At 40.2% G+C, this 27500-nt stretch overlaps 3 protein-coding genes and 1 non-coding gene across 9 annotated transcripts; 3 read left to right on the plus strand and 1 right to left on the minus strand.

Moving 5' to 3' along the window:
* Positions 1 to 580: 580 nt before the first annotated feature.
* On the plus strand, positions 581 to 3996 carry tyw3 (tRNA-yW synthesizing protein 3 homolog (S. cerevisiae)). Its single transcript, XM_046409581.1, has 6 exons — positions 581 to 928; positions 1076 to 1156; positions 1240 to 1338; positions 2868 to 2939; positions 3155 to 3288; positions 3431 to 3996. The coding sequence occupies exons 1-6, from the start codon at positions 761 to 763 to the stop codon at positions 3702 to 3704; spliced, it is 828 nt and encodes a 275-aa protein (XP_046265537.1). The 5' UTR covers positions 581 to 760; the 3' UTR covers positions 3705 to 3996.
* A 1520-nt stretch (positions 3997 to 5516) lies between these two features.
* Positions 5517 to 8352, plus strand: LOC124069475 (phospholipid phosphatase-related protein type 5-like). The gene is made up of 4 exons (XM_046408672.1): positions 5517 to 5767; positions 7438 to 7545; positions 7751 to 8041; positions 8095 to 8352. The coding sequence occupies exons 1-4, from the start codon at positions 5564 to 5566 to the stop codon at positions 8350 to 8352; spliced, it is 861 nt and encodes a 286-aa protein (XP_046264628.1). The 5' UTR covers positions 5517 to 5563.
* A 4421-nt stretch (positions 8353 to 12773) lies between these two features.
* Positions 12774 to 12846, minus strand: trnak-cuu. The gene has a single exon. It is a non-coding gene; the product is annotated as a tRNA-Lys (tRNA).
* Positions 12847 to 13489: 643 nt separating this feature from the next.
* palmda (palmdelphin a) lies at positions 13490 to 24760 on the plus strand. 6 transcript variants are annotated; one of them, XM_046409395.1, is made up of 10 exons: positions 13490 to 13751; positions 17154 to 17203; positions 17437 to 17517; positions 18494 to 18621; positions 18733 to 18847; positions 18928 to 18952; positions 19030 to 19122; positions 19618 to 19778; positions 19963 to 20952; positions 24270 to 24760. In XM_046409395.1, exons 2-10 carry the CDS (start codon positions 17159 to 17161, stop codon positions 24309 to 24311), a joined length of 1680 nt encoding a protein of 559 aa, XP_046265351.1. In that variant the 5' UTR covers positions 13490 to 13751; positions 17154 to 17158; the 3' UTR covers positions 24312 to 24760. The 6 variants fall into 6 exon arrangements, with proteins under 6 accessions (XP_046265351.1, XP_046265352.1, XP_046265350.1 ...); XM_046409396.1 differs by having other exon boundaries at positions 13492 to 13751; positions 19963 to 20962; positions 24264 to 24760; XM_046409394.1 differs by having other exon boundaries at positions 13492 to 13751; positions 24264 to 24760.
* The last annotated feature ends 2740 nt before the right edge of the window (positions 24761 to 27500 follow it).

Here is a 27500-nt window from a genome sequence, read left to right on the forward strand (position 1 = left end):
AGAGACAATGACAGAGGCTTGGGCTGCCACTGGGACATGATCAGAAACCACGAACCAATCTAATCCAATGTCTGTTAAAGTTTTATGCTAGTGCATTATGCTTTGCAGTAACAATTATATTGCAACATATATTTTGGACCAAAATGTAACATTAACAACAAATAAGTAATCCAGAACAACAAGTAATGAAAAGAAAAGCTTGGCCCTAGGGAAAAACTTGAAGTCGCTCTCCAATTATTTAAAATACACTGAAAATAAACTTGCACAGCTGTAGTGAATTGATTATAATTACACCTTACACCTTAAAAAAAGCTGAAGTTGTTATTTGTTTCTTTATTTTTTTTTACAAAAGAAATAGTAATATGTTCGTAATAATATGTTTTCATTTAGTTATTTATTCAGTGTGGGAAACATTTATGGCTTTTATGTCATTTTGTATTTATTCATAGTTTTGCTCATTAAATAGTTTATTTCTTAGTCTGTATAATTTGGTCACATTTTGTCTTCAGCATCTTTTCACTTCTCTTGTATGTCCTACAGTACAGCAGGGGGCACTGTGCGGTCACGGTTCATATCTCGGCCGCCATTTTTACTGCAGAAGAAGGATGAACACTAACATAGCAATGCTAGCGACTTGCTAGAGTCTTCAGAGCGTACGATGGAATAAAGATGCGTTTCAAAGTTTTCCCGCTTGTGTGCCTACGGTTCAAGAAACACACCGTGACCCCGTAACGCCAGTAGCCACGTGAAACGACTAACTATGGATAAAACGTTTAGTCAGTGGAAGAAGCAGTGTCTTAACAAGCTGGACCTGAGTAAGAAGGGCAGTGTGGATGAAGCTATCAAACACGTAGTGTCTCTGATCAACAGCTGTGAGGAGTACTTCACCACCAGCTCCTGCTCTGGTAGAGTCATCCTCATCGACTGGGTGAGAGAGGCTAATGAACCACAAGTTTTTACACACGCGCACACACACACATCCAAAGAGACTCACTATTAATCATAATATTAGCCTGCTATGTTGGCATTGGTCCGGTTATTAAAAACTTTTCCTGTCTTGTCTCTTCCCCTCAAGGCTCCAGAGACAAGTGATGTCCAGAAACAGAATTGTGTTTGGCTGTTTGTCTCACATCAGAAATGCAAATCTGATGACCTGGTGAGATATGATGGACGGCTGTACAAGGTGATATTTTATCCAATAATGTGGATGTAGTATTGACAGTATTGTCTGATCTCCAGATATCTGGTCTGGCTGAGTCCAGCAGAGATGCAGTGTTGAAGTTTGAGCCCTTTGTCCTCCATGTTCAGTGTAGGCGGCTGGATGATGCACAGCTGATGGTAAGAACAACAGTTTGTGTGCGTCTGTGTGTACACTAATGAACTGTTAGTGTTGAGTTGCGAACTCTTTGAAGGGTTAGAAAGACATTTAGTTCGTCTCATTCATTTACATAATGACTCACTCTTCCTAGAAGAAGAAGAAGAAGAATCAGCTTTATTGACAGTATATATATTTTTACATACACACACTGAATTCGTCTTCTGCATCCTTAGTTGAACACACACATGCAACACCCAGCGAATTACATGCAGTGAAACACACACAGGAGCAGTGGGCAGCATCAAGCGCCTGGGGAACATATTGGGGGGTTAAGTGCCTTGCTCAAGGGCACATCAGCCGGCTAATGAGGGTGGGGGGGCATTTTTCGTATTAATCAATCCACCACACCCAAATTTTTCCTGCCTGTCCAGTGGGGAAATCGAACCAGCGACCTGAGATTAAAGCAAAATACCAGCCATTTTTACATTTAATCAACCATTACACACATTTCACAATATGGTCAGTTATCTTACTGCATGACTTCAGACTGATATGCCGACTGATATCCCTATATATTTTCCTTACAATAGCTACAGCAGCCCAGTTAAAACAAAATCCAAACTTAGTGCTTGATTGATGTGTGAAACCAAACTGGCGAATGCCATAAACTGGCACATATTGCTGCAATTACCTAAATAATGATAATGAAAGGAATTTCATCATCAAAACCCATCAAAATCTAATCTAATTAAACTATATCTACAGTATCTACCACTCATACTGAAAACATAAAGAATTTTTTTTTTTAAACCGTAAAAATTACATGTCGGGACCACAGCTCCATACACCCGGATTCATTTTGGACTGAGAGATTGTGAAGAGTCCACTACATTGTTGATCTTTTTCATTTGTGTTTATTATTTTATACATTTGAATATATATTTTTACATTATTCATTTTAAAGAGAATTCAGGAAGTTCAACAGGAAAGGTAATAAGGGACATTTCAAAGTTCAAGGAAATTCACGGTTAAAAAACGTTTTTAAGTTCAATAAATGCAACTTTTTTAAGTCATCGTGTAGTCATGTTAAATAATCATGATTATGACTTTTACCATAATCGAGCAGCTCCACCATCTACTAAACTGCTAGACATTACAAACAATGTAGCTGGAAAACCAAATCCAGATTAATATGATTCTGAAAAGATTAAAGTGACATATTTTGTCATTGGAGGGAACTCACTCCAACGAAATTTGTTCTCTGCATTTAACCCACCCAAGTGACGTGCACACACACACAGCAAACCCGGGGCAGTGGGCGACCGCGTGCAGCGCCCGGGGAGCAGTGGGGGTTAGGTACCTTGCTCAAGGGTACCTCAGCCATGGACACCGGGACTGGGAATCGAACCAGCGATCCACCGGTTACGGGTCCGACACCCTAACCACTGATCCACGACTGCCCTGTATATAGTTTATTCTGCCTCATTAGACCTTCTCGTGGGGTCATAACAGACCACTCACTCATCAAAATGTGTTGTCTCTTTTCTAGCATTCAGTGGCCATCAATTCAGGCTTCAGGAACTCTGGTCTTACCGTCAGCAAGACCGGAAAAATCATCACGGTAGGCTTTGACATGAATCAGACTTCTAAGATCATGCGAAAAAAAAAAAAAAAAACATCTTGTCTTCCATTACTCTTTCTTTACCATGTGATTCCTTGAAATAGTAACCGGAACAGTCCATGCAGTAGAACCAGCCCTTTGGTTTGGGGCATGCATTGCTTGCATGCACTGCGTGAAAGGTCTGAATGTACCCTTGCTGTATTTTGTCACTCTAGGCAGTCCGTAGCACCCATGGCCTGGAGGTTCCCCTTAGCCGCGAGGGAAAGCTCCTGGTTGAACATGAATACATCCATTTCCTAACTCAGATAGCCAATCAGAAGATGGAGGAGAACTTTCGACGGATCCACAGGTCAGTTTGCCGCTTGGCTCCGTGCTCAGTATTGGTCAGAGTAACAATGGATGGCAGCCACTAAATAAAAAAGATCTCACTAATTGTACACACTAGAACAATGAATGAATAAATGTAAACCCTTTGTTTTGCTCCTCTCCAGGTTCTATCAGAATCTCCAGTCAGCCCTGCCTACAGAGAAACTCCAAAAACTCCAAATCCCAGATTCTCCCATTTCACAGGAATTACACGATTCCTCTCCAAGACTGGAGACAGTAAAGGGGGAACAAGAAGAAGAAGGAAAGGAGGAGAAGAACAAAACAAGTGTGTATAAACGGAGGCGGAAAAGAGAAAAACAGTATCAGACAGACTGTTGTCATGGCGATGGGTCCAGCAGTGTGCCAGAGCTGGATGACTGTCTGGATCTGTTCTCATGAAGCAGTGGCTTTGTTGGACGATCGGATGATGGCATTGCTCTTTTGTGGATCTTTAAGTGCCGATTATTTGTTTTAATATGCAGAGGCTGAGGCCTGTATCACAAAGATCACCACACTAAGCTACACTGGGCCTGGTTTAACTCAATACATGTGTTAGAAATGAGAATACAGCCAGTGCAGTGATGACTGAGCTCACTGGAACAATGGAGCCATCATTTCTATAGCATCCCAACACGGACAGAATTGCTGCTTTTACATTAAAATGACAATAAAGACTTCTTATGTATCAGCAGAATCACTGTGCTTTCCATCTTTTAAGAAATGAAATAAAATCTTTATTTTTCTTCCTAATCATTTAAAGTACAAGCTGTCACAGCTAAAAAGAATAACAATAATAAATAAAGTGTTTCTTTTAAAACTCTGCACATCTTAATGTTTCAGTTTTTAGGGTTCTGTTTAGGGTTAGAAAAGATACTTTTTTGCCACAAACATGTCATATTTTTTGATTTGAGGTGAGTATCTTTGAAGCAGTAGATACATGAGTAACAGTTTTCATCAGATGTGATGACATAGATGACATGAGATATATATCAGATAGATTCGAAGGCGTTTGTTGTTATTTATTGTACATTATGCTGCATTATTACCACAGGAGGGCAGCAGTGCTTATTGTTTCCAGCAGTGACTGCAAACTGGCTTCAGTGTCCTCATTTTCACTGATGTTACTGTCACTATTACTGAAAGCTAGTTGCTTTTCCGCCCTGGGACAAGCAGCCATTCTGATGGATGCTAATCAGAAACACAGAGTTCATGAATTAAACTGATGGTTGCTTGTTGTGTTGCTATTCAACAATAAAGAACAACACAAGGGAGAAAAATCTAATAGAGAAATAAGCTACTCCCAGCTGTAGGATCAGCACCACGGACAGAGACCTGGCTTGTTTTGGTCCTCGTCCCAGTCCTCAGTCTCGACAACTACTCGTATAATAAAGCAGGTAGTTTTGCAGGCTGGGTGAGGTTTGGGTAGTTGATTAGTGATTATTTTTATAGTTCAGGTTTTGTGGATTGGCTGCAGGTATCATAAAACTCTGACCCACCTTTGAACAGGTAACACACAGATCTAGGTAAGCAGTGATTTGCCTCCGATCTGGAGACTTTTATCGCCCATCCCCAAACAGTCAGCGAGTGGAAAATCAGTAGTTGAATCCAGATATTTCCCTCAGGAGTTGGAAGAATCCAAACACTGATGTAACAGAGAGAACACTGGACTTTACTTTCATCAGATGAACACAAACACGATTACATATAAATGCTATTGAATTATTGAATTTTTCATGTTGTAAAATTTTGAACAACCTGTAAAACCAGTCTAGAATCTTTGTCTTATTTCACAAACTCTGGAAAGTCAAGATGCGAGTTTGTGTTCAGCAGACTGCAAGTGGCTCTTTAGAGATTGTTCGGTGAAACAGAATTAACTCCCTGGTTCACTGCAGTCAGATGATTCAGGAAATTCACAGGAGTGGAAGGACAAGGTCTCCCTCCCACGGAATTACAAAAAAAGCCAAAGAAGGACTGTCTCTCAGGGGGCAGATCGCCATCATCAACATCATCTTCGCTGTAGTCACCCTCATCTGTGATTTGGTATTTGCACCGGAGTATTCTTCAAGAGTTCTTTAGCGGGATTATACATCATAATTGTTTGGACAATTGGATTTCAAAGCATTATGTTGGGTGACATTAGCCGAGAATGATTAAAAGTGGATTGTTCACCACGGTGAAGCAAGCTAGAAATTGACAGAAGTGGATCTGAAACATCAGCAGTGGTTGGAGCCTTCATCCTTCATCATCACCGTGGTAACATGCTGTATTTCCAGGTGGTGATTTTAGCAGCCACAGTGATGCTGGTTTACTACTGTGAGTTCACTGATACTTTCAGTCCAGCACAGCAGGGCTTCATCTGCAGAGACCCAAGTTTAACTAAACCAGATCCTGGACCTGAACAGGACAGCCGCATACAGCCTGTTATACTGTACTCTGTGGTGGGTGGACTGCCTGTTGTACTGGTGAGTGTGACTGTGATTTAAACTCACTCAGCAGAGGGTGCAGCTATTTTGTTGTTGTTGTTGTTGTTGTTGTTATAAAGATAATGATGCTATTGGAAAGAGAGCTAAGGAGAGGCCTGCAGTCACACTTTTTAAAGGGACAATAAATATGTTTTAAGATGACTTAATATTTAATATCTGTGTTTCAGTTGTCAAATTGCTACTAATTTCTGTGTTTCAATAAAGACAGAGTATGAACAAATGTTTATTTTAACAAATGCAGGCGATAACGTTAGCGTTTAGCGATGAGAATGTATGCATTATAGCATTATGTTTAGGAGCTAATATATTGAGATCAAAGTGTTTTCATCGTACTGATCAATATTTTCATTATTAACGACGGATAAATTAACCATAACACTTCCAAAAAAAGTTAGGACTCTGTTAAACATAAATAAAACAGAATGTGACATTTACTAGTTCTTTCTGACATATGCTCCATTGAAAACAGTATAAAAACAATATATTACATGTATTATATATACAATGTATAATGTTTGGCCTCATCAGTTTCATTGATTTTTGTAAATGTATACCTTTTCTGTATTTGATGCCAGCGACATGTTTCCAACATATTGTGTGAAATGCTTAAAAACCACCTGTTCGGTACATTCCACTGTTAAACAGGTTCGTTGGCAGCAGATGACAGCATCGTAATTGGGTGTAAAAGGGAAAATCTCGAAAAGCTCAGTTGTTTACAAGCACCATCCTAACTAGATTCAGGGTCGTATGCAGAATGTAATGTGTAATGTATGACTCATTATAAAAAAAAACTACAGAAAATGATCAGCAGCTCTGAAGCCTCAGAGCTATGTAATGATTCAATGTTTTCCAGGTCATTGTTTTGGTTTCAAAACGTGCAGCTTCACCGTCGTCATCCACTGTGTTTCCAGCGGCAGCAGGCAGTGGCTTTCAGTGAGAAAATCTTTGGACACCCTCCTGAGCAGCAAACCACAGTGGAGCTATTTTAGCAGCTATAAAGAGCCAGAAATGTCCCTCAGGAACTACTGAAGAGACCCAAACAAAAGTAAAGGTGGAGTCTTGATGGCTCTTACATTCAACATTACTCTGCTGGATTCTCTAAATTACAGGCGACTGTGTGCTAAGCAGCATGTTCTCACTCCCAACTCAACATCAAATACAGCAGCTTCAAACTATGATGCTCTGGTTAACCCTTTGGTATCAGTTTTGCACATGCAGAGCTCTGCGAGCTAGTAGGTGATAATCAATACGCAATGTCTGATTAGACTATCAAAATAGAGCTTGTTGACAGACATTTATACATTATAACTCACATGCTCAGGCCACACAGGGCGCATGAGCGGTGCATAGGACTTTGATAATGATCAGCAATCGTGATCAGCCTCATCCAGAGAGAGAGAGAGAGAGATAAGACAGGGTGGAAAGAGACATAATAATAACTATAATTATAATAATAGTTGCAGTGGTTGTCAAGCAGGACAGCAGCAGGAGGTCCAGCTGTGGTCTCTGGTGAAAGAAAGCATGATAGCAGAAGCAGCATGCATTAATGGGACATGAATGTATACAGAGGGAGGGGCAGAGCAGGAGACAGAACTAAAAGCTTTATCACAAAAGAAAGTTTTATCTCCTTTTTTTCATTCTGTTTGCAGATTTCTGGCGTAGAGCTGGTTATCTTCCTCCTTCATTACAACTCAAACAACCTGTATGACCAAGAGAAGGTCGTTATCATGGGTGACTGTTGCTATGTGAACCCCATGGTGCGCAGGACCTTCCGTTTCCTTGGTAATTAAAGTATTAATATTAATATTAATAAGAATATTCCAATAAATTAACTAAATTTAGAATTTCATATCTTTACTGATTTAATCAAAAGCACTAAATGAAATATTTCAGTTGTCTTAATGTATGTAAATGTGAAATGATATTGCAGCATGTTGCTTTTAAATGTTTTGATTTGCATAGAGATGTAAAACATTAAATGTGTGTATGTTTCTCTCTGTAGGTGTGTATGTCTTTGGTCTGTTTGCAACAGACATCTTTGTCAACGCAGGTCAGCTTGTCACAGGAAGTCTGGCTCCTCACTTCCTGTCTGTTTGCCAGCCCAATTACACTGCCCTCGGCTGTCAAGACACAGCCCGCTTTGTCAGCCAATCAGATGCTTGTACCGGTGACCCTGATGACATCATGAGAGCCAGAAAAACTTTCCCCTCCAAAGAGGCTGCGCTCAGTCTGTACACAGCAGTTTACCTGGCAGTGAGTGGCTCTGTTTAATGTGTTTAAGATCAGTGTAAATGATCAACAGCCAGTTTACCTTCATCGCTCCTAAAGACTTCATAACACTGGTTCCTTTTCAGATGTATGTCATGTCCTGTGTTGGTTCCAGTGGAGGCCGTCTGACTGGCCCCCTCCTCAGTCTCTCATTGGTCAGCCTGGCTGTGCTAACAGGCATCAACAGAGTGGCCGAGTACCGAAACCACTGGAATGATGTCATTGCGGGACAAGCCATTGGGGGAGCTATTGCTGTCTTCCTGGTCAGTTGTTATTCAGCTGTAGCAGCGCATTAGTCTAATGACCATTCTCTAGTGGTTAACTGAACGTTCAGAGTTTTTTTGGTTTTTTTTAAAATTATTTTTATTGATAGAGCTAAATAGAAGTGCTAATTAAAGTTAACCATTTAATTATTTTAATAACTTCTGCAGTGATTTAATAATTACACTATGTATGATTTTAATGTTAATTCATTCATGGGTCGCTGAGTGGTGAATATGTTTCTAAATTCGGGCTCATAAAATGATCTTCACAAGCCATTCAAATCTAACTTGTTCCTCAGGTTGTGCTAATGTCTTTATGTGTTTTTCTCATTCGCGTTCAAGCTCACGGTTCACTTCTCCGCTTCTCATTTTTAATCTGATCCAATCAGGGTTCTGCCATTGTTACTCTAGTCTCACTCATCATTTAGTTTTCTAGCTGGTCATCACTTGCTTCCTGTTAAGTTGATGTGAAAATATTTGCTTAATAACCGAGGAAAAATGAGACGAGCCTTCTGGGTGTTCCCTCTTGGTTTTAGTTGTTTGTTTGCTCTTCTCACTTCTGTCTTCTCGTGCAGCGATTTGCTTAGCTGAAAAGCCAATCAGAGTTATTTCTCTCACCAACTGCAAGTGCCAGCTGGTGCCAGTGGTGTGTCCCTCATTGCTGGATCAGAGCAGATTAATAAGTGACACAGTGATGTATGAAAAGGTAGTCGGAATCTAGGAAAGGATAAATATACCGGTCAACTTTGTCATTGCCTAACCTTTACGCGAATGCCAGAGTGAATGTACTTTACTTCTTCACATAAAGACAAAGGGCAGATGGATAAATCATTCACAAATCAGTTCACTGAGCTCAGTTTACAAATGGCAAATCATTTTACAAATCAATTAATCAGTCAGATAAATGAAAAGCGATCAGTACCTGGTATTTAACATTTCTGTAAGCCACACCAAGGAGACAGACAGCAGACAAAGACAGATTACCCTGTTTACCCTGGTTTAAAATAAAAACTGTCCCCCACATATCTTTTAGGTGGATTTTCAATGTAACCAGGCAATCTCAGCCTCTTTTGAGAGAGCCAGACCACCACTCTTCTACTGTACATCAACCGTGACAGAAAACTGGATTAATGGAATAACTTGCTGCAGGACAGACATGCACAAAGGGACACAAGTAGTTCTTGCTTGAATGAACGCGAATTCCTCTTTTGTGCAACAAGCCATGCGCAGCAGTCTTGGCTGGGACAAAAAGCTGGGTCACGGAAACGATCTAAACAAACATGATGAGGCTCTGTCTCCCTCCAGCACAATACAAACATCTCAACTGTCCCCAAGTGCAGGACTTTATGTTAGCATCACTCTTTGCTTGTATGCTTTCTTTCTTTCTTTCTTTCTTTCTGTCTTTCTTTCCAGGTGGTGTTTGTGGTCCAGTATTTTAAAAAAAGACCTGAGATTTCTCAGAGTCCGTCAGATGCAGGCACGGCTAACACTGATGAGGCTTCACCGCAAATTAATCACACTGCGGAAAGCGCAGACAAATACATTGTTACACAGGTAAGGCACACATATTACACTTTTATGCATGCAGGGTTTTGTTTTCATTTTCTTAAAATGTAATGTAATGCACAACATCCCATACTGCATATGAAAACCATTCTATCTGTATTCAGTGTTTTTTTTCTAAAGCAAAAAAACTAGCTGGTTTCACTCAGAACACCATGCAAACTTTCAATAAAAAAAAGAATATTCTATTATTGTTCTGCTCAATTTGCAAATTATGTTTTTGAGACATTTTTTATATCTAGATGTGCTTATTTTCTGCTCCTTCAGAGCCCAGGATCCTGTACAGAAGTCACATGACTATGACCCCCTCCCCACATGACTGAGGGGAAATGGAAGCCACTTTGTCTACACCACACTTGGACCTTCATGTTTTGATTATTATAATCCCTGTAAACAAGTAGTCATATTGTTATATTGTGCGCCAAGTCATGGTGTTTTTCTCCCTAGGTGATATCTGGCGGGTGCGGTTGTAAAAGATGCAAAAAAAGCAAAAGAGTTTATCACAAATGTGGCACCAATTTTGGCAACAGCGCTGATATCAGACAAAGCTACTGTAATAGGCTCTTGTCAGTGGTCGGATTACACCAAGGAATATGATATATTGATGCTATGCTGTCAGTGATGGTTTAGCACTTTTACAGTATCCATAGGCAACAAACTAGAGACATTTCAAGCCGCATCTTCATGTTAATATGTTATATAGTAAAACCATATAACACTGAATTCACGTTATATATCATATAATATAATAGTAATCTCTAAGTTATGGGGTCCTTTAAAGGAAAACTAAGTAAATAAATGATAGTTTGGTTGCATAAGAACAATTTTGTTGATTTGGTTGCAAATAGATTTATTTTGTAATTATTTGAATGTCTTGTTGTGAATAAACTTCCTACTGTGGAGGGGGGAAAAAACATTCATTACCAAAGATACTTTACCTAATGTGTGTTCTTCTTAAAGCTGTAATTTGGATGATATGAACAGAATTTTAGTTTAAAACAAAACTCAAGTTAGCATGCTAAACAGCTAGCCCTGGTCTGTCCTGTCTTGTAATACCACTTTGTACCTCTAGAGGTGATAGTCTGATAGCCCCCCGTAGTGTTAGCAGGTAGATGTAGCAAAAAAAATAATGTAATAAACCAACAAACTTGACTGTTGTGTCAACTGCCTGCAGTGAAGTCGAGGTCCACGCAGCTCCACAGCTTTCTGAGCTAAGGCTAGCCATTGCTACTTTGGAACAAAACCACTGCAAAGACTATGGTGCGTAATAGCTATCACTTACTCTGGTTATATACTGCATCCTAGATTTTTGAGGCTACCTTTGAATTGCCCCTTTAAAACATTCTATGGTATGTTTTCAGCTAAGCTCCATTACTGTTGAATATGTGTTATGTTTGAAAGTACAGTGTTATGTATTACTCAAACTCACAGGCCAGCAAAGAGATTATTCCTTTTTTATACGCTTATTGTGTTTTGTATCTCATGTGATATGCCTTGCTACTCATCCTATCATTCTAATAAATTCTACCTTGTATCCAAACAGGAACCACAGTCAAAAACTGCTATCTTAGATGCTATTGATCAAAGTTATGAAGAGACATGAATATATCATGATGTGTTTTGTTCTCACAGACAGTGGTCATTTTCTTCATTAATTCTGTAAAAATTCAGAAAGTAGGCTGATGTGGTATAAATATGAAAAGATACTTGGCTCTTCTGGATTAGTTGTATGTATACAGATGTAAATATACCATTTATTTAGTGTCACAGCAAAGTAAGACCTTGACTGAAGTTGCATGCAGCTGTCACAGCTGACCCATTGAAGTCTGATTAAACTTATGCTGAATATTTTTGTAATTTCCCTATATACACTGTATAGACAAAATTATTGGGAATCTGACTATTACCCTAACAGGGACTTTAATGCCATTGTATTCTAAATGCACAGACAGCTTTGCAGCTATAACAGCTTCCACTCTTCTGGGAAGGCTTTCCACAAGATTTCGGAGTGTTTCTGTGGGAAGTTTTTGCCCATTCATGCAGCAGAGCAATAATGAGGTCAGGCATTGATGTTGGACCAAAAGTCCTGGCTCACAATCTCTGTTCCAGCTCATCCAAATTTGTTCAGTGGGGTTGAGGTCAGGGCTCTGTCCGGGCCAGTCAAGTTCTTCCACAACAAACCATGTCTTTATGGACTTTGCTTTGTGCACTGTGGCACAGTCATCCTGGAAGAGTCTTCCCCAAACTGTTGAAGCATATCATTGTCCAAAATGTCTTGGTATACTGAAGCCTTGAGGTTTCCTTCAGTGTATGAAAGGGGCCAAGCCCAACCATCATATATCAACAGAAATATGATGTTTCAAGGTCTTTCAGTTACCTGAAGTTGTTTGTTCAGTGATGTTTGTGCTGTTTTGTGCTGTTGATGATTTGTGTTTCTGTGCTGTGTGGATCAGGAAATAAAAAGTGTCAGACAGATAACTGCTTGAGCAAAGTCTTAAAATAAATAAATAAAACATTTAATGACATTTTTACTGCTCTGTCTTGATTCTACATTCATCACTTCATGATTTCAAATATAATCACTTGAAGAAGGACCCTTTAAATAATGATAATACTCGTTTTAAGTGCTGATCATCAGTAAATGATACAAGACTCCCATCTGCTGCATGTTGACTTAACTGCAGTTGACTGATAATGTGAGCTGTGCCAGGAGATAAAAGAATATTGAAATATCGTGAATAAAGCCAGTGTCCCACGATGAGCTTGTACCAACTGGAAAACTATTGATATTGTGATAATTTGTCACAGTATCATCACAACAACTGATTATGGCCTAGATAGATAGATACATAGATACTTTATCGATCCCGGGAAATTCAAGAAAACTCAGTCGCCCAACGTGGGGCTCGAACCCACGACCCTGAGATTAAGAGTCTCATGCTCTACCGACTGAGCTAGCCGGGCGATGACGAACGTAGCCCAATGAATTACCAAAACACGTATTTCTCAAATACATTATTTTATTATAAATTATATCTGTAACTTTGTTTTAGCCATTCTGATAATGAGCAGTGATGAGGAAGTTTAACTACAGCGGAGCTACTCAAGGAAGAAACTTAGTTTGCTTAATTAAAGCTACTTAGAAAAAGTATTTCAAACTACACTGAGAACAAAAATGGTTGGAATGACAGTGTACGTGTGATATGAAGTATAACAAACCAATACAAAAAGGTACATGCCTGAAAAAAATTACATTCAGTTCTATTTGCTGCAAAAACTGTCCACACATTCACAGGTCAAACAACCCCCCCCCCCAAAAAATAAAATCCTTCACTACTCATGGGAAGATCGGGGATGTCAGCTTTGGGATTGTAGTCAATGTCCATCAGTTAGAGACTACAGTCTAACTTGGAACTATTCCAATTGCTATATGCACATATGAATGCAGCCGAACTACCAGCAAGGTACTACAAAATGTAGATTAAGTTCAATTATGTAGTCCACTATACTTTACTTTTTAAATTCTCATCAAAGAGTACAAAGTAGTAGAAAATGGAAATATTTAAGTTAAGCACTGAACTTAACTTGAATATATCCATTTTGGGCACACTTACAGACCAGTCAGCTGGGCAGGATACATTTTATCTTCACGTGTTCATGGACTCCAGACGATTTACGTGGACTTTCTTGTGGCAAGAATTATCTGAGCGTTATTGGCTGACAGGAGGACAGCCAACTGTCAATCAACCGTAAAGAATAGCGACACGAGGCCGCGCACACAGCCCCACCCACATTCACCTGCAGCCGGGTGTCCTCGAGCGCCCCGTGGGACAAGCGCCCAGCGCGAGAGGGGAGTGAGCTGCTGTCAGGTAGGCTAACTGAACGCTATTTCCCGCACGGTTTTCTTTTGTAGCATCCGGTTCTGTACAGGGTTAGCATCAACTAACTGTTTCGTCATTAAGGTCTCAAGTTAGCAACATGCGACGACATTGCGTCACAGTTCTAAATAACCGCCAGCATTCAAACAAGAGTTTTCGAAGTTTTCACGTTGATAAAGTGTTGAGTTTATTATCCCACGCTGGCCAGCCAACATGAGTAAACTTGTGTTGTGCTGGTGTCACGCAGATAGTCGTGGCAGGTTTAAAATGAGAAAAATGTTTGAGAAAGACTGACGGACTCTGCAAAGTGGCCGGACTGAAGGAAAGAGCGACGCAGAGAGACGAACGGAGAGGTGGAGATAATTCCTTTAATTCTGTTTAAGCTTCAGTTTCTCCTTGCTGCTGCTGCTCTGAGCTTCGTGTATACACTGCAGGCTCCAACAAAGTAGTGGTACACTGACCCAGTTCATATTTTGAGACATTTGTAAATTAACTTAACAAACTGAGTAGTATTACACAGATACGTTTCAGATAAAGCTGTGTAATGCTCTTTGGGGTGTGGGTAGCCTAAAGGGCCTCAGCCTCTGTTGTGATTCCCAAACTTCACCTTACTCAATAAAGTGCAGAGTTTTGCTTGCACAGTTTCCTGTTTTCATTAGCTGAGTTTTGGAAGCTTACTGCATTACTTAAAGAATTCGTTGTTGCTAATTGACATGGTTTTCACTGGACAAAATGCTGCTATAATGCAACTTTTCCTTCTTTCCTACATATTGTTGATTTGGCTCGTTGGGCCCACATCTGAGCATCAGCGCCATTAGAATTAGCACCATCATTTTGTGCTTTCTCTATACTGGCAAAGCTTCCACTCACAGTGAAATAAGACATATGGACAAGACTTATATGTAAATAGGTATAAATATCTATCAGCATGTTTAATGTTTTAGAAAGAGATGCATTAATAGTATTTATTTGAATGAAGCTGTGACTATTCATTTTCATCTTGTGTCAAACCCTGTGAAATGATGAATTTTCAGATAGCCAGGTACAGAGCACATGGTGGTCATAGCGATCAGCCCACATGGTCGTTGTGTCTGCTGTATAGCTGGCAGGCAGATGGTTTACGCAGATTAGCAGCCTCATGAGCAGATTAGCTCAGTGTGCCCAGTGCGTTACTGACCGATTACCTGAGTAACTGACTGACTGACAGGCTGACAGTAACTCCCAGGTTTTACTTCATGGAAATGAGGAAAAAGTCCCAACTGATCACTGACAGGCTGGTCAGCAAATGTGTTTTTCTTCATTTAGGAGATGATGATGTGACAGCCTGTATATTAGAGGTGGGTCAGATTAAACCCCCGCCTCACGCTGACAGGCAGCGTGCCTTGTTTGAGGGAGATAGGGCAGAATAACACTTAGCTTCTCTCCTTCAGGGTGGATCAGTGTTGTTTGTTAAGATGACTTAGAGCAAAATGAATGTGAGACCCTTTTCTCCTGGCTGACCTGAGGCAGTGGGTCAACAACATGTTACAGTACTGTTTTTTAGCTCGTTTGCTGGGTTATCCTGCGAAATGCACGTGCCTCACACCAGCCATCTAGGTTTTTACTCGGAGTTTGGCAAATGGTGACCTGGAAATAGAAGCAGTTAATGTGTATGTTTCTTTCTAAGAATACACTCCTGCTCCTTATACATATTTGAACCTTCCTCTTGACCCACATCTATATTAAACACAACCTCCTCTCCGAGATACATACAGCTGACTCTGTAGGGCGGGAAATATATATATATATTTATATAATATCTTAATTTGCGATAAATAAAGCATCAACGGAGGAATTCCTGTGATACACTCAGGGTTTTCTTTGATCAAGGATCCCTCCAGGTTCTGCACCTGAGGCAGGCTTTGTTATAGTTCAACATGGACAGTATCTGTGCATACTCTGTCAGTCTGAAGAGGATAATGTTGCAAGATTGTCAAAAGTACTGATAATTTGATACTTTTTTGATACCATGTGTTTATAGTGTCAGACCAAATATCAGATATTCAACATTCTTCCAATTAGTGGTATCAGTATTTTTTTTTTTTTTTTATTGTACTAATTTATATTAGTAGTAATATATAGGAGTGCTTATTTTTTATATTAATAATCAGAATCTGCAAAGTAATTAGTAACTAAAATGGCCATGTAACTGTATGATTATTCTAAATTTTGTCGACCTGCCTCCTGACGCAGAGACCTTTCACGATCACTGCTGAAAAATAAATTGTTTGAGCAGCAGGCCTAGTTAATGTTCAGGGAACACTGGGATTTGGGTCAAAATTATGACTGCATTACATTTTTCATATATATATATATATATATATATATATATGGTGCTTTCTGTCAGTTATATTTAACCATAGACTGCTGAAAAAACATTTAAAACCACCACAAGGCAATTACATGATACACACTGTGACAGCTGGACCAGCAGGACATCCGCACTCCCCCAGCAGACAGCCCACTGACCCACTGGATATAAATAAAGGATTTGACCCCATAGTATTTAAAAAGCCACAGTGCTGAATTTCTGAATCGTAAGTCACACCTTTACTCCATCCAGGGAGGACCCTGATACAGCAGCTGTCAGACTTTTACACATTTGTGGGAAAGAATAAACATAAAAGCACCTCGTGAACAGAATGATTGACAGGATGCTTAATCTTTCTACTGTATACAAAAACACAGTCCAACCAGAAATATGATCACTTAAACATGTCAGTAGAAAGATTTAGGCTAAAACATGATACAGGGGTTGCTTCCAAAATGATCGAAAGACTCTAGGACGCAGACAGCCAGTCTGAGAGAGGCGACAGCGAGAGGCTACACACACACACACACACACACACACACACACACACACACACACACACACAGAGCAGCTGTATTTAAAGGAGAGTCTTGTAAATCAGGGTCCCTGTCAGACGGTTGTGTCTTCATTGAACAGACTGACGGAGTGAGGACTCACTGCTACAGTTTGCAGTAGGTCAGTCCTACTGATGCATGCTAATGCCAGACCGATGCTAATGTTTACTGAATGTCAGTTTATGCCATGGATAGCACCTTTCCAAAATTAACATCAAATACGTTAACAACATGCATATTGCAGTATTCTTAAATGCTCAAGTCAGAGGTAGGAAGTACTCCATGGATTTTTTACTTCAGCATTCATAGCCTAAGCGTAAGTCCTTGGAGTTAAAAGCAGTATAACTTCATTTAAATGTGAAAATATGGTGAAAGGTGTTAGATATAATTTCTCTCTTTTCTTATCCTCTTCCTCCTCACTGTCATTTCCCACCTCTTTCTGTCTCGTTCTCTGTCCCTTTGTCTCTGTCCCTCATTGTCTGTCCCCAGGCAGGATGGAGGAGTCGGACCTGCTGAAAGAGAGGCTGCAGGCCATCACTGTAATGCTTTACTTCGTTCTGCTCAATGTCTGATCATGTCAAACACCAGAGTTTTATACTATCTGCTGAAGTAAACTAATCTAAACATGCATTCAAAAATAAGTGAAAAATAGAAAAATAATTTTAAAAAAAGACATGCATTACTTGGTTGACTTTACAACAGTACGATCAGTTTTGGGATTTTGCGTTGCTGTTCTGTAAATTCACTCATATATCTGTCTGTAATGTAACAGGAGAAGCATCGCATTCAGGAATACATCAGACAGAAGAAACTGGAACTGGACCAGGAGAAACTGAAACTACAGCATCTAAAGGTCCTCTATACTCATTTACACTGAATCATTGTGTGAATACATCTGACATTAACACCAGATGAGGTAACCACTTGGATGGATGGGTATTATCTGTCATTAGCATGAATAATCACTCTGTCCATCTGCTTGTCCACAAAAGTTCAGAATATTATTGTTCCTGTAAGTCCTACAGGGACTGTGGCCATTATTAAAGGTGTAATTTGTAAGATATGACCAGAATTTGAGTTTAAAATTGAACTAACCTTATCAACAGAATGTGACGAAACAACACTGTTGACCTTATGTCAAAGACATCTGTGTATTGTGCTGCAGAGATGCACAAGCAGGCTAGCCCCAGCCCTTCCTGTCCTGTAATACCACTCTGTACCTCTAGAGGCCAGAGGGAGTTGTTTCAAATGGGAGATATATATATGATCAGTGAGTTTGTTAGGTTTCACGAGCTCCCTTAGGATTTAGTGTAATAAACAAGCGAAATGTGAAGAAAAAAAATATTCTTACAACTGCACACCTTCTGAAATCAATTCAGTTCTGTTCAGTTTATCTATGTAGTGCCAAATCACAACAAAAGTTGCCTCATGACACTTTCTAGACAGATCAAGCAGATCACAACCAAACTCTTTAATCTGATGTTCAAGTTTCTTGAACTGAGATGAGCTTAGCTGCCTTGTTAACTCATCGTAAAACACACTTCATTCAAAGGAATGAACATCCACAAAATAAATTTTATCAAGACTTTCTTCGTTTCTCTTTCCACAATTACTTCTGGTTTTGTTGGAGCAGCTGCAAGTCATCTCTGCACTGAATCTCCGATTGTCACACTGGCTGCACTCAAATACAATTCAAAAGTTGCCCATTTAACTATTTAACAATGAGTTGAAATTGCACCAGGCATTAGATATATGTAATTCTGAATTGCATTTAAAGAGACCTTAATCAGCTTCGTTGAACACTGTGTTCTGTCCTTTGAAATCAACAGAAGAAAGCTCTGAGAGAGCAGTGGCTCCTGCAGGACTCAGCTTCCCACAATGCAACTGGTTCCACACAGCAACAAAGCCTTCTGTCTGACCAGCAGCAGACCAGAGCGCTGCAGCTCAATGTCCACAGGTGCAAAAAACACAGAAAAATACACACACACACACACGCACACACACACACACACACTCTTCCAATTATGACCTACTTGGGCTCATGCTAATTGACTCCTCTGCCCACTAGGATAGAAATGGAGGTGGAGTCTCTGGAGAGAGAGGAGTCTATGATTTCTACCAATGAGAGCTTCATCCTCAACAGACTGAAGGCCGTGGAGAAAAGTTCAGAGGATATTATCAAGGTACACACACACACAGGTCTTTCACAGCGTTATTATGGTGCTTCTATTACATTGCTTTGACAGATTTATGTCTCTTCTAGGAGGCCCAGGACAGCTTTGTTCCCGGTGAGTCATGATTTTTAAGTGTTTTAACCAACACCAAAGATGAATTTATGTTAACCCTTCTGTTTTCCGTCCCACAGAGCCAATAGAGGTTACCACAGTGATCCCTGATGTCCCAGAATGCCTCTCTCCACCAGCCAGCAAACACTCTGAACCAGACACGCCAAGAAAGAGTGAGATAATTTCACACTGTACTTTGCAGTACAGGTGATTTGATAAAGTGCTCTCGACTTCGGGGTTCACTACTCATGAAGGCAAAGCTCCTTAAATAAATGCCTTAAATGAGAGCTTGTATCTTGCTCCCTTGCAGGCAAAAATGTGAAGGGACGGACAGTGAAGTGGTGACTTCTGCAGAAGTCTTTGAGATGTTTCTAGAAAATAATACCGCAAAACAAAACGCAAAAACAGCACATCCCTACTGCACCAACTTTAACTTATTCCTATATGAACTTATCACTGCTGTGGACTACTTTCTGAAGATGCATACTTCTACAAAGAAGATCTTTATTTTCCAGGTCCGCTGGACTAAGTGTGTACATGATGGAGAAAACAGTGTTCGAATATAAATGTGTTGGGTTGTCTGAAAATGACTCCCTCTACCTCAGAACATGAACCTCAGCCCCACAAACTGATATTAACATGGACTCTGTCTTCTCTCTGTGTCTCAGCTCTGTTTGCTATGGAGATCAATGTGAGTAAAAACCTGTCAACGGGGGAGAGCACGGTACTTTCTACTGCGACGGTTCCTCCTGATGAGTTGAATCAACATGCTGGGCTCAAGGTTTATGATGACGGCAGGAAGTCTGTTTATGCCCTGAGTGCACAAGAGGTATTGACAAAATAGTAATAATAAATATGGCAAAAATGTTTGTTCTGACATAAAGCTCAGTTAGCTCAGTTGATAGAGCGTGTGACCCATGTACTGAGGCTGTCCTTTGCAGCTTCCCTACCTTTTCTGCTTTTCTGTACATTGTGTTCCACTAAAAAAAGTTCATAATCATTTCCATCTTTAGGGATCACATGACCAGAGCTGTGTGTCTGAGCTGTCAGCCAATGAGGTAGAACAGTTGCTGAGAAGCGCCACAGTGCATTGCCAAGCAAACCACCAAAACTACCCTCAAACTCACAGCACAACGGAAGAGCGTTGCCGTCGTAACGGCCAAGACGAGAGAGACAGAGTGGACCTCAGACACCAGAGAGGACTTTACAGGAACAACGTAATGGAGAATGAGTTCAGCTGTAGGGAAAACTGGGTGAGAAAACCAGGGGTAGAGCATCACCATGGCCACCTGAGCAGCCAATACAGAAGGCAGGAGGAGAGAAAAAACCAAAGCAACCTGAGGGAACGACATCACCCTGGAAACTACAAGTGGATGGGGCATCAGAAAGATGGTCGCTACAGTTCGTATGTGATGAGCAACTGTGTTCAGGAAGATCGGTCTGCTAGCCGACACAATAACGGCATCATCAGAAGCAATAGTATGGTAAATGGAGGCAGAGCCAGTGGCTGCCCTCTCCCCAGGTCACATGACCAGGAAGTCATGTCCACCTACCGCCCACAGCTCAGCTTCACGCCAACCAATTATATTCCTCTTACACATTACATCAGTGTGGACGAAGAAGAACTTTCTTATTGCTTCAGCCCACCTGCCTATCACAGCCATGATGGAAACCCGCCCACTGCTCAGTACGCTGGCACCACCCACGCCGACAGAGTGCCATCCCCCATTTACGGAGACGACACCCCCTATACCATCCTCAACACCATGGAGACCACTGAGCCAATCACAGCGATCTTCATGGGCTTCCAGACTGCGCAGGATGACAGTGGGCAGACTCAGGAGTTTGAGGGCTCCCTGAAGGCAGAGCTGGTCATCATTGAAGACAACGATGACAACGGTGATGACAGCAACATGAAGCAGAAGAAAGACCTCGACCATCTTGGGGGCAGTTGTTCAGCCAATGGAAAAATGGCAGTTGGAGACATTCAGATGGAAAGACAGGTGGGACCAGGTATTAGAAAGATAAAAAAAAAACACAAACCCTGCTGCACTGTCTCCTAACCAGCCTTATTAATGTCTGAGTGTCCATCTCAATAACCAGCTGTATCTGCCCACTAACCTAACAAATAACTGCAAACAAGCCCACCATTGCTTTGTCACAAGCGCTCAGTGTAGTGGGGGCATCAATGGGTGACACAGAGGGTATATAAGAAATAGTGAATGGAGCCGTGACATCACCTATTGGTTTGTGAAGCCTCAGATTTGGCTTTATGGCCTTTGCCGTCGTGTTCTTTTGGTCTGTTTTCCTCTGAATGGGACTATAATTTAAAAAATGAACACCATGCTGTATTGAAGAAGACTTGAAACCAATAACTGAGACCATAAACTCATTTAGAAACTGTTTACTGAAGGAAATAAGTCAAGTGAGTAAGCTCATCTGCCTCTAAGCTCAAATGCAATCGGGTGTCAGGACTCGCCCCCTGCTGGCCTTTAGGAAGAACGCAGGCTGTGCAAATCCACTGGAAAGCTGTGCAGTCCAGTATTGTTTTTACAGCTGGGAAAGCAGCAATACTGACTAAAACTAAAACTGACTGATTCTAAGTCAGAACACTGCTTCTGAATACTAGAAACACAGAACTAACTATAAAATTTACACTAAAATATCTATCCTAGCAGTAGTAAAAGTGAAATAAGTTGCTCACAATAACACAATAATTAATCCATGTAATTTGCTCAGACCGGTCCTAACTCTCCACAGTCTGCAAAGTGGCAAGATGTCAGTTTTATAGGAGGTGTGAGTGTGTGTGTGTGGTGTAGGCTTCCTCCAAATATGTCATCTGCCTCCAGATAAACCTCTCATGGCCAGGAGGTCAATTGCTATGCATATTTATAGCACAAAATGTGAAATTAAAATACTTTGTACTAAAATATCAAGACTTTCACCTGAATTGATCAGTATTGATTTTCAGCAAAAAAAAAGTATTCAGGGAGTTAGTTACTCTAAACATTAAAGCATGCTCAGGTAATTGTCAAACCACCTGCAGCTACACCTCTCTGCTAAGTGAATGTCAAATAATACATGTCATCTTTTTTCTTATGAATAAATGCATATGTACCATACAGTGTGACAACTAACTCCATACAGATTTTGGAACAGCATGTTTTGAATGAGAAGGGTCTGTGTAAATGTATGAATTAGATGCAGTTAGGTTTAGACTTCAGCGAGCGACTGTCATGTGGCTCCCTCTGCTGGTCTAAATGTGCTGATGCCACCTTGTTCATAATAATGAGCAGCTACAGGTAAGAATGGCAACAAGGTTGGACCTGGAGATAGCAAAAAACCTCAGTATTTCAGCTAAAGCTCTATGGATTATGTACGATGAGCTCAACTGTAATTTTAAATAGGTAATGTAATAATAGTGTAATAGTGTATAGTGATATTGTACACCGGTTTCAAAAGCATGTTCCAGAGATCCATAGTGGTGCTAAGAGATCTCAGATCCATTGTCTTTGCTAGATGTTAGCCCAGTGAGAGAATATACGAGAGGGTGAATTCTGGTCATTTGTGTGACTTAGCTACACAGCATCAGACCTGGCATCAAAGTAGACATCTCTGTTGAATTAGGTCTGAGGTGTGACACCATTTTCTTGAAATAGAAATGATGACATAGTTTTAAATTGATTATGTAACCTGACACAATGTATACTTGATACATATACATGATGGAAAATGTAAGTCACACTTGGGATTTACAGATTGAAAAATATCTTGCTGTTTCATAATTATATTGGAAAGAATATAATCCACCCAGATCGACAACTTTTGTAAAGAACACTAAATAATCGTTTTGTCTTTGTTTTTGTCTTTTTTTTCTTTTGTTGTGACTTACATTCCAACTGCTGATGCTTTCCACACTTTTATACTAACTTCAAGTGTTTAAACTGTACATTATGCTTGTCTACAGTTGGTCAGATGATGGGCGTGTGTAATGGTTATGCTAATAAACCTTTGTTACTAATGGATGTTAACAGCTCGTTCTGTGTGTGTTCTGCTCTAATCCTCATTATAACACTATGACTACGCGTGTGTGTGTGTGTGTGTGAGTGATATTAATCCTGTCTGATGTGAGTCAGCTCAGATGTCCCTCACAGAGTAGAGTCATGCTGGATATCAGTTTGTATTAGTTTATATTGACACTGATGCCATCCCAGTATACCACAGTGTGTGTGTGTGTGTGTGTGTGTGTGACATGTATTACTTCTGGTGCAGCAACATAAATCTGTTGACACAGTCACATTATGGGGACTAATCTTCCTTTTGGGGATGAAGGACAAGTCCCCATAACATAAATAATTTAATTTTAGGGTAAAGGCCTTGATAAGTATAGCTCAGATCTTGTACTTAAATAATAGCTATACCAGAGTGTAGAAACATTATGTTTACACTTAATAGGAGTGAAATAAGTAGTGATTATGGTAAGTCACCGGGAAATGAAAGTAAGTCAGTGTAATGCCCTCTGAAGTATGGAAACTGACGGTGTGTGCAAGTGTGTGTGTACAGGATTCATCCTGTACCTGACATTGTCAAGTCCAATGACAGTATAAACAGTAAAAGTATCACTGGTACTGGCAGAGAGCCAACATTAATCAGTCATTGGATACAGTGGTACTACTGTTACAGCTGCAGGACACAATCAGTCCACAAGTTACATTAGCACCAGCAGCACCACCACCTCCAGACGCCTGCAAGAAAAATGCATAGAGGACGATGTAGCCTCAGCTCGGGTCACTTTGTCTGCTTGTTCTGGAGCTTTCAACACAATATTATGGTTGTCATCAGCAGGTGGATTTCTTTTGTTTACAGACATTTCTAAGACAAGAATGAACAGGAAGTTCAAAAGAATGAAGTCTAAATATGTACATTCTGCTGATGGGCTGCCAAGTGAGCAAACTGCTGACCATGTGACAAGGTGGAAAGTTCCAGGCCCAGAGCGGATCAAACCATCTCAGTTCGTTTGTATTGTTATAATTCTATATTCAACATCTCAAATACGCTGATTTCTATCAGGTAGCACACTTTTAAGTGCAAAGTATTGTTTCACTCTGTTAAACATGAACTAGATATTTGCCTTTTCATCTGAAACATTCCATGAAATAGCGATGCCTCACTTTCCAATTTAGTACGCACAGTTTACCGAGTGTAACTGAACACATTCATTTCTGTTTCCACCATTTTGTCTTTGAAACAAGAGCCACACAGCGTGATGCTGCACTAGTGACGTGTGTGTTGTGTGTGTGTGTGTGTGTGTCAGGTACAGAGGAGGGGTGAAGGATCAGGGTTCATCCATCTGACATGCTGATGCTCTCCCGACTGACCACACTGACCAGTTCATCATCAGCCTGCTGCTCAGCCTCCACTGCTGCCTTCAAACCTCTTCCATGGCACGACGATCGTTTTAAATGGTTTTTCTCCTCTCCGTGTTCCTGCTTCACACAGTGATGAACATGTGGCTTTACTCTGTTTAACATTTGTGACTCTGACCTCAAACACTCGGCTCGTTGTCCTCTTATTGATCAGAATGACTCATCATCTGTTTTTTTTTTTAAAAATCAGTGTTGGCAAGATGCCGAGTGTGTTGTTAAAAGTGTAGTTCTTTGTAATGCTGATCTTGCCAGCACCTGAACTATGCAGAATCATGCATGTGTTCTGGTTGTCCAGGCTGCTTGAGAATAGAACAAGCATTTAGTGCAGGGAGTAGAAACTGCGGGGACATTTTCGTTTGGCGTTTTTGGCTGTGTGTCTTTGCCTAAGCTTTGCTGCATGTAGTAGGAATTTAAATCAAGCTGTTATCACAGCTTTAGCTGATTGTAATTGCAGTTAACTGCATTTTACATTGTTTGCTTTAGCAGTCGTTTTAAAATTTTATAGATTTATCCGTAGCAACATGTTTTTTTTTCTTTCCTTTTTCTCTTGTCTTTTGAGTTTGTCACTGACTTCATGACTTTGACGTTAAAGACTTTCTGTCGGTTTCTTGATTTGGTTTTTAGGAAACATTAAAGAAGTTGTGGTGCAGTTGAGGAGGAGAACATGCCCCCCCTCACTTTTCAAAAACATATTTTTGTTCACTCATTCATTTATAATTTCATTTTGAGAACCAAAGAATTACACTGTCAAACCAAATTCAGATCTGATGGTCCTGATGGTTTCAGAAAAAAAAAAAAAAAAAAAAAAAAAAAAGGGGGCAGTCGTGGATCAGCGGTTAGGATGTCGGACCCGTAACCGGTGGATCGCTGGTTCGATTCCCCGTACCGGTGTCCATGGCTGAGGTACCCTTGAGCAAGGTACCTAACCCCCACTGCTCCCCGGGCGCTGCACGCGGTCGTCCACTGCCCCGGGTTTGCTGTGTGTGTGTGCACGTCACTTGGGTGGGTTAAATGCAGAGCACGAATTTCGTTGGAGTGAGTTCCCTCCAATGACAAAATATGTCACTTTCTTTCTTTCTTTCACTGGTGTATAACATGCAGTATTTCAATGAGGATCACTGTGATTATTTACTTTTTATAAAATTCTGTCTGTCTATAAAAAGTCTGTCTGACCATCAAAATGTTGACAAGTAAACAGACCATGAACACACACAGTAGGTTTCAGGCGTCATTCGCTTTATTGAAGATGTCATCACCAGACCTTTCATTTGGCAACACTAAATGACTGAATCTCAAGGCAAATAAACTAAGAAATAAACAAAGTAAATGACACTAGTGAGGAAAAGTTGTAATAGTCAGGACAGCTGTTTATATGAGTCCACACAGAATATTCTAGCAAGAAGCGTGTGGCGCCATCCAGTGTTACCTCTGTATTCACTGAGAAGTGGCATGAACACAATCAGAAATGTTAAAGAACTTAAGGACTAAATGCACTTTTTTCTTCTCAAAACTAAAACGTTATGTTATGGAGTAATAAAGTATCTTGGATAGTTAGGGTGATGAAAAAGAAAACTGCATCAAGGCTAAAACAGAAGCCAAACACCTAAACTACAATGAAATCACAGAGTAAACACCGAGTGTACAGTAGTATGTGCTGTTATACAGAATAATCTAACACAGTAACATCATGACATGCTGACTTTTAAACCTGCCCTGCTTTTCACATAGCACTTATTGTTGTGCATTCAGTATATCTCAGACTCTTACATGACATCAGCTCCAAGGATATGTTCAGATTTTTTTAGGTCTACCTTAACACAATACTCACATACTATGCACACTGAAACTGTACGCTGCAAAAAAGTCCTCTTCTTCATGAAGCGATCGCTTCTCAGTGTGATTATGAATAAAAGATGGAGGACAAAAACCACGCCAAATTCTGTTCAAAGATGTGTTGAAAAGATCAGCTAAAGCTAATACGTGCATGGTTTTGTGTATAAATTTTGCACAGAAACAATCAAGTCTGAGAGGAATTTGTAGACTTTCTTGTGTTTCATTTTAAAACAATTTTTAAACAAAAGTCCAACTCTAGCACATGTTTGACTGTCACTTGCTGAACAAATGAAGAGGACTTTCTGTTCCAGTCACTCAGTTTTATTGATCAGATTTTATTTTATGGATTGGATAACCCCGAAATAAGTGGCTTAAAAACTATTACAGCTTCATGAATGTAATGACATTTATGAATTTCATTGTTCAAATACTCAATTCCGAAAGCAAAATTTCAGTAAAAAAAACCACACAACTTGATGAAAACGTATTGAAAAGTTGGGTTCAGGTAAGGGGAAACAAAAATCAACGGGCAACTATCTTTTGCATAACACTAACAGCAGACCTTAAAACCTCTGGCTGGACAAATACAGCTGCTCCATTGATCTAACTCAGAAAATTAACTTCAACTAAACTTTATCAAATCTCTTGTAGCGTAGTTGTGATCATGATCGGTTTACAGTCAGTATAAAGAAGTGGAAAACAGCAATCAGCAACTCTTTAAGCATATATTCAATGTAGTATTGCCAGAAGATAGACTTGAAAAAAATCAAAACTAGCCTCGCAACATTTAGGGCAGAAAGTACAGGCTACATTTCATGTATAGACACAGCTTCAGGTTGCACAGTGACTAAAAGCTCAAATGTATTTAATAAGTAATAGCTCCATAGTTGGTTTGATCCTTTCTGTAACACAGTCATCAGACCTCGTACCGCAACCAGAACACCGTAATGCTAAACTGAAACGGCTGCAGTTAGCTTTCCACTTGCTTATTGTTATTTCACCCTGGCAGTTAAAGTCGTCCCGCTTCTGAACTGACTTGTTGCAACATTGTTGGGCAAACTGTTGAGTGAGCTCGTTCTGGAGCTATAGAAGACAAAAGACACAGTAAGCTCCGACTAGCTGATGTATGGAGGATGGCTTACTGTAAAACACCCACTCGTACGCACATGCACACACCACGCACAAAAGTCATCGCCTAAAAAACACGGCAGACTTCAAATAGTCATTCTGACACTATATATTAGAAACCTTTTACAAATAAAAGCTTTAAGGATTTATAAGCCTTGCTCAAT

Source organism: Scatophagus argus, chromosome 13 (assembly GCF_020382885.2).
Source record: "Scatophagus argus isolate fScaArg1 chromosome 13, fScaArg1.pri, whole genome shotgun sequence".
Lineage (NCBI taxonomy): Eukaryota > Metazoa > Chordata > Actinopteri > Scatophagidae > Scatophagus > Scatophagus argus.

Coding starts and splice junctions, on each gene's coding strand:
- tyw3 (XM_046409581.1), top strand. CDS start 761: ATGGATAAAACGTTTAGTCAGTGGAAGAAGCAGTGTCTTAACAAGCTG. Junction 1,339..2,867: donor TGGATGATGCACAGCTGATG/GTAAGAACAACA, acceptor TCTCTTTTCTAG/CATTCAGTGGCCATCAATTC. Junction 2,940..3,154: donor AGACCGGAAAAATCATCACG/GTAGGCTTTGAC, acceptor TTGTCACTCTAG/GCAGTCCGTAGCACCCATGG.
- LOC124069475 (XM_046408672.1), top strand. CDS start 5,564: ATGCTGTATTTCCAGGTGGTGATTTTAGCAGCCACAGTGATGCTGGTT. Junction 5,768..7,437: donor GTGGACTGCCTGTTGTACTG/GTGAGTGTGACT, acceptor TTCTGTTTGCAG/ATTTCTGGCGTAGAGCTGGT. Junction 8,042..8,094: donor ACACAGCAGTTTACCTGGCA/GTGAGTGGCTCT, acceptor ATCAACAGCCAG/TTTACCTTCATCGCTCCTAA.
- palmda (XM_046409392.1), top strand. CDS start 17,159: ATGGAGGAGTCGGACCTGCTGAAAGAGAGGCTGCAGGCCATCACT. Junction 18,848..18,927: donor GTTCAGAGGATATTATCAAG/GTACACACACAC, acceptor TGTCTCTTCTAG/GAGGCCCAGGACAGCTTTGT. Junction 18,953..19,029: donor CCAGGACAGCTTTGTTCCCG/GTGAGTCATGAT, acceptor TCCGTCCCACAG/AGCCAATAGAGGTTACCACA.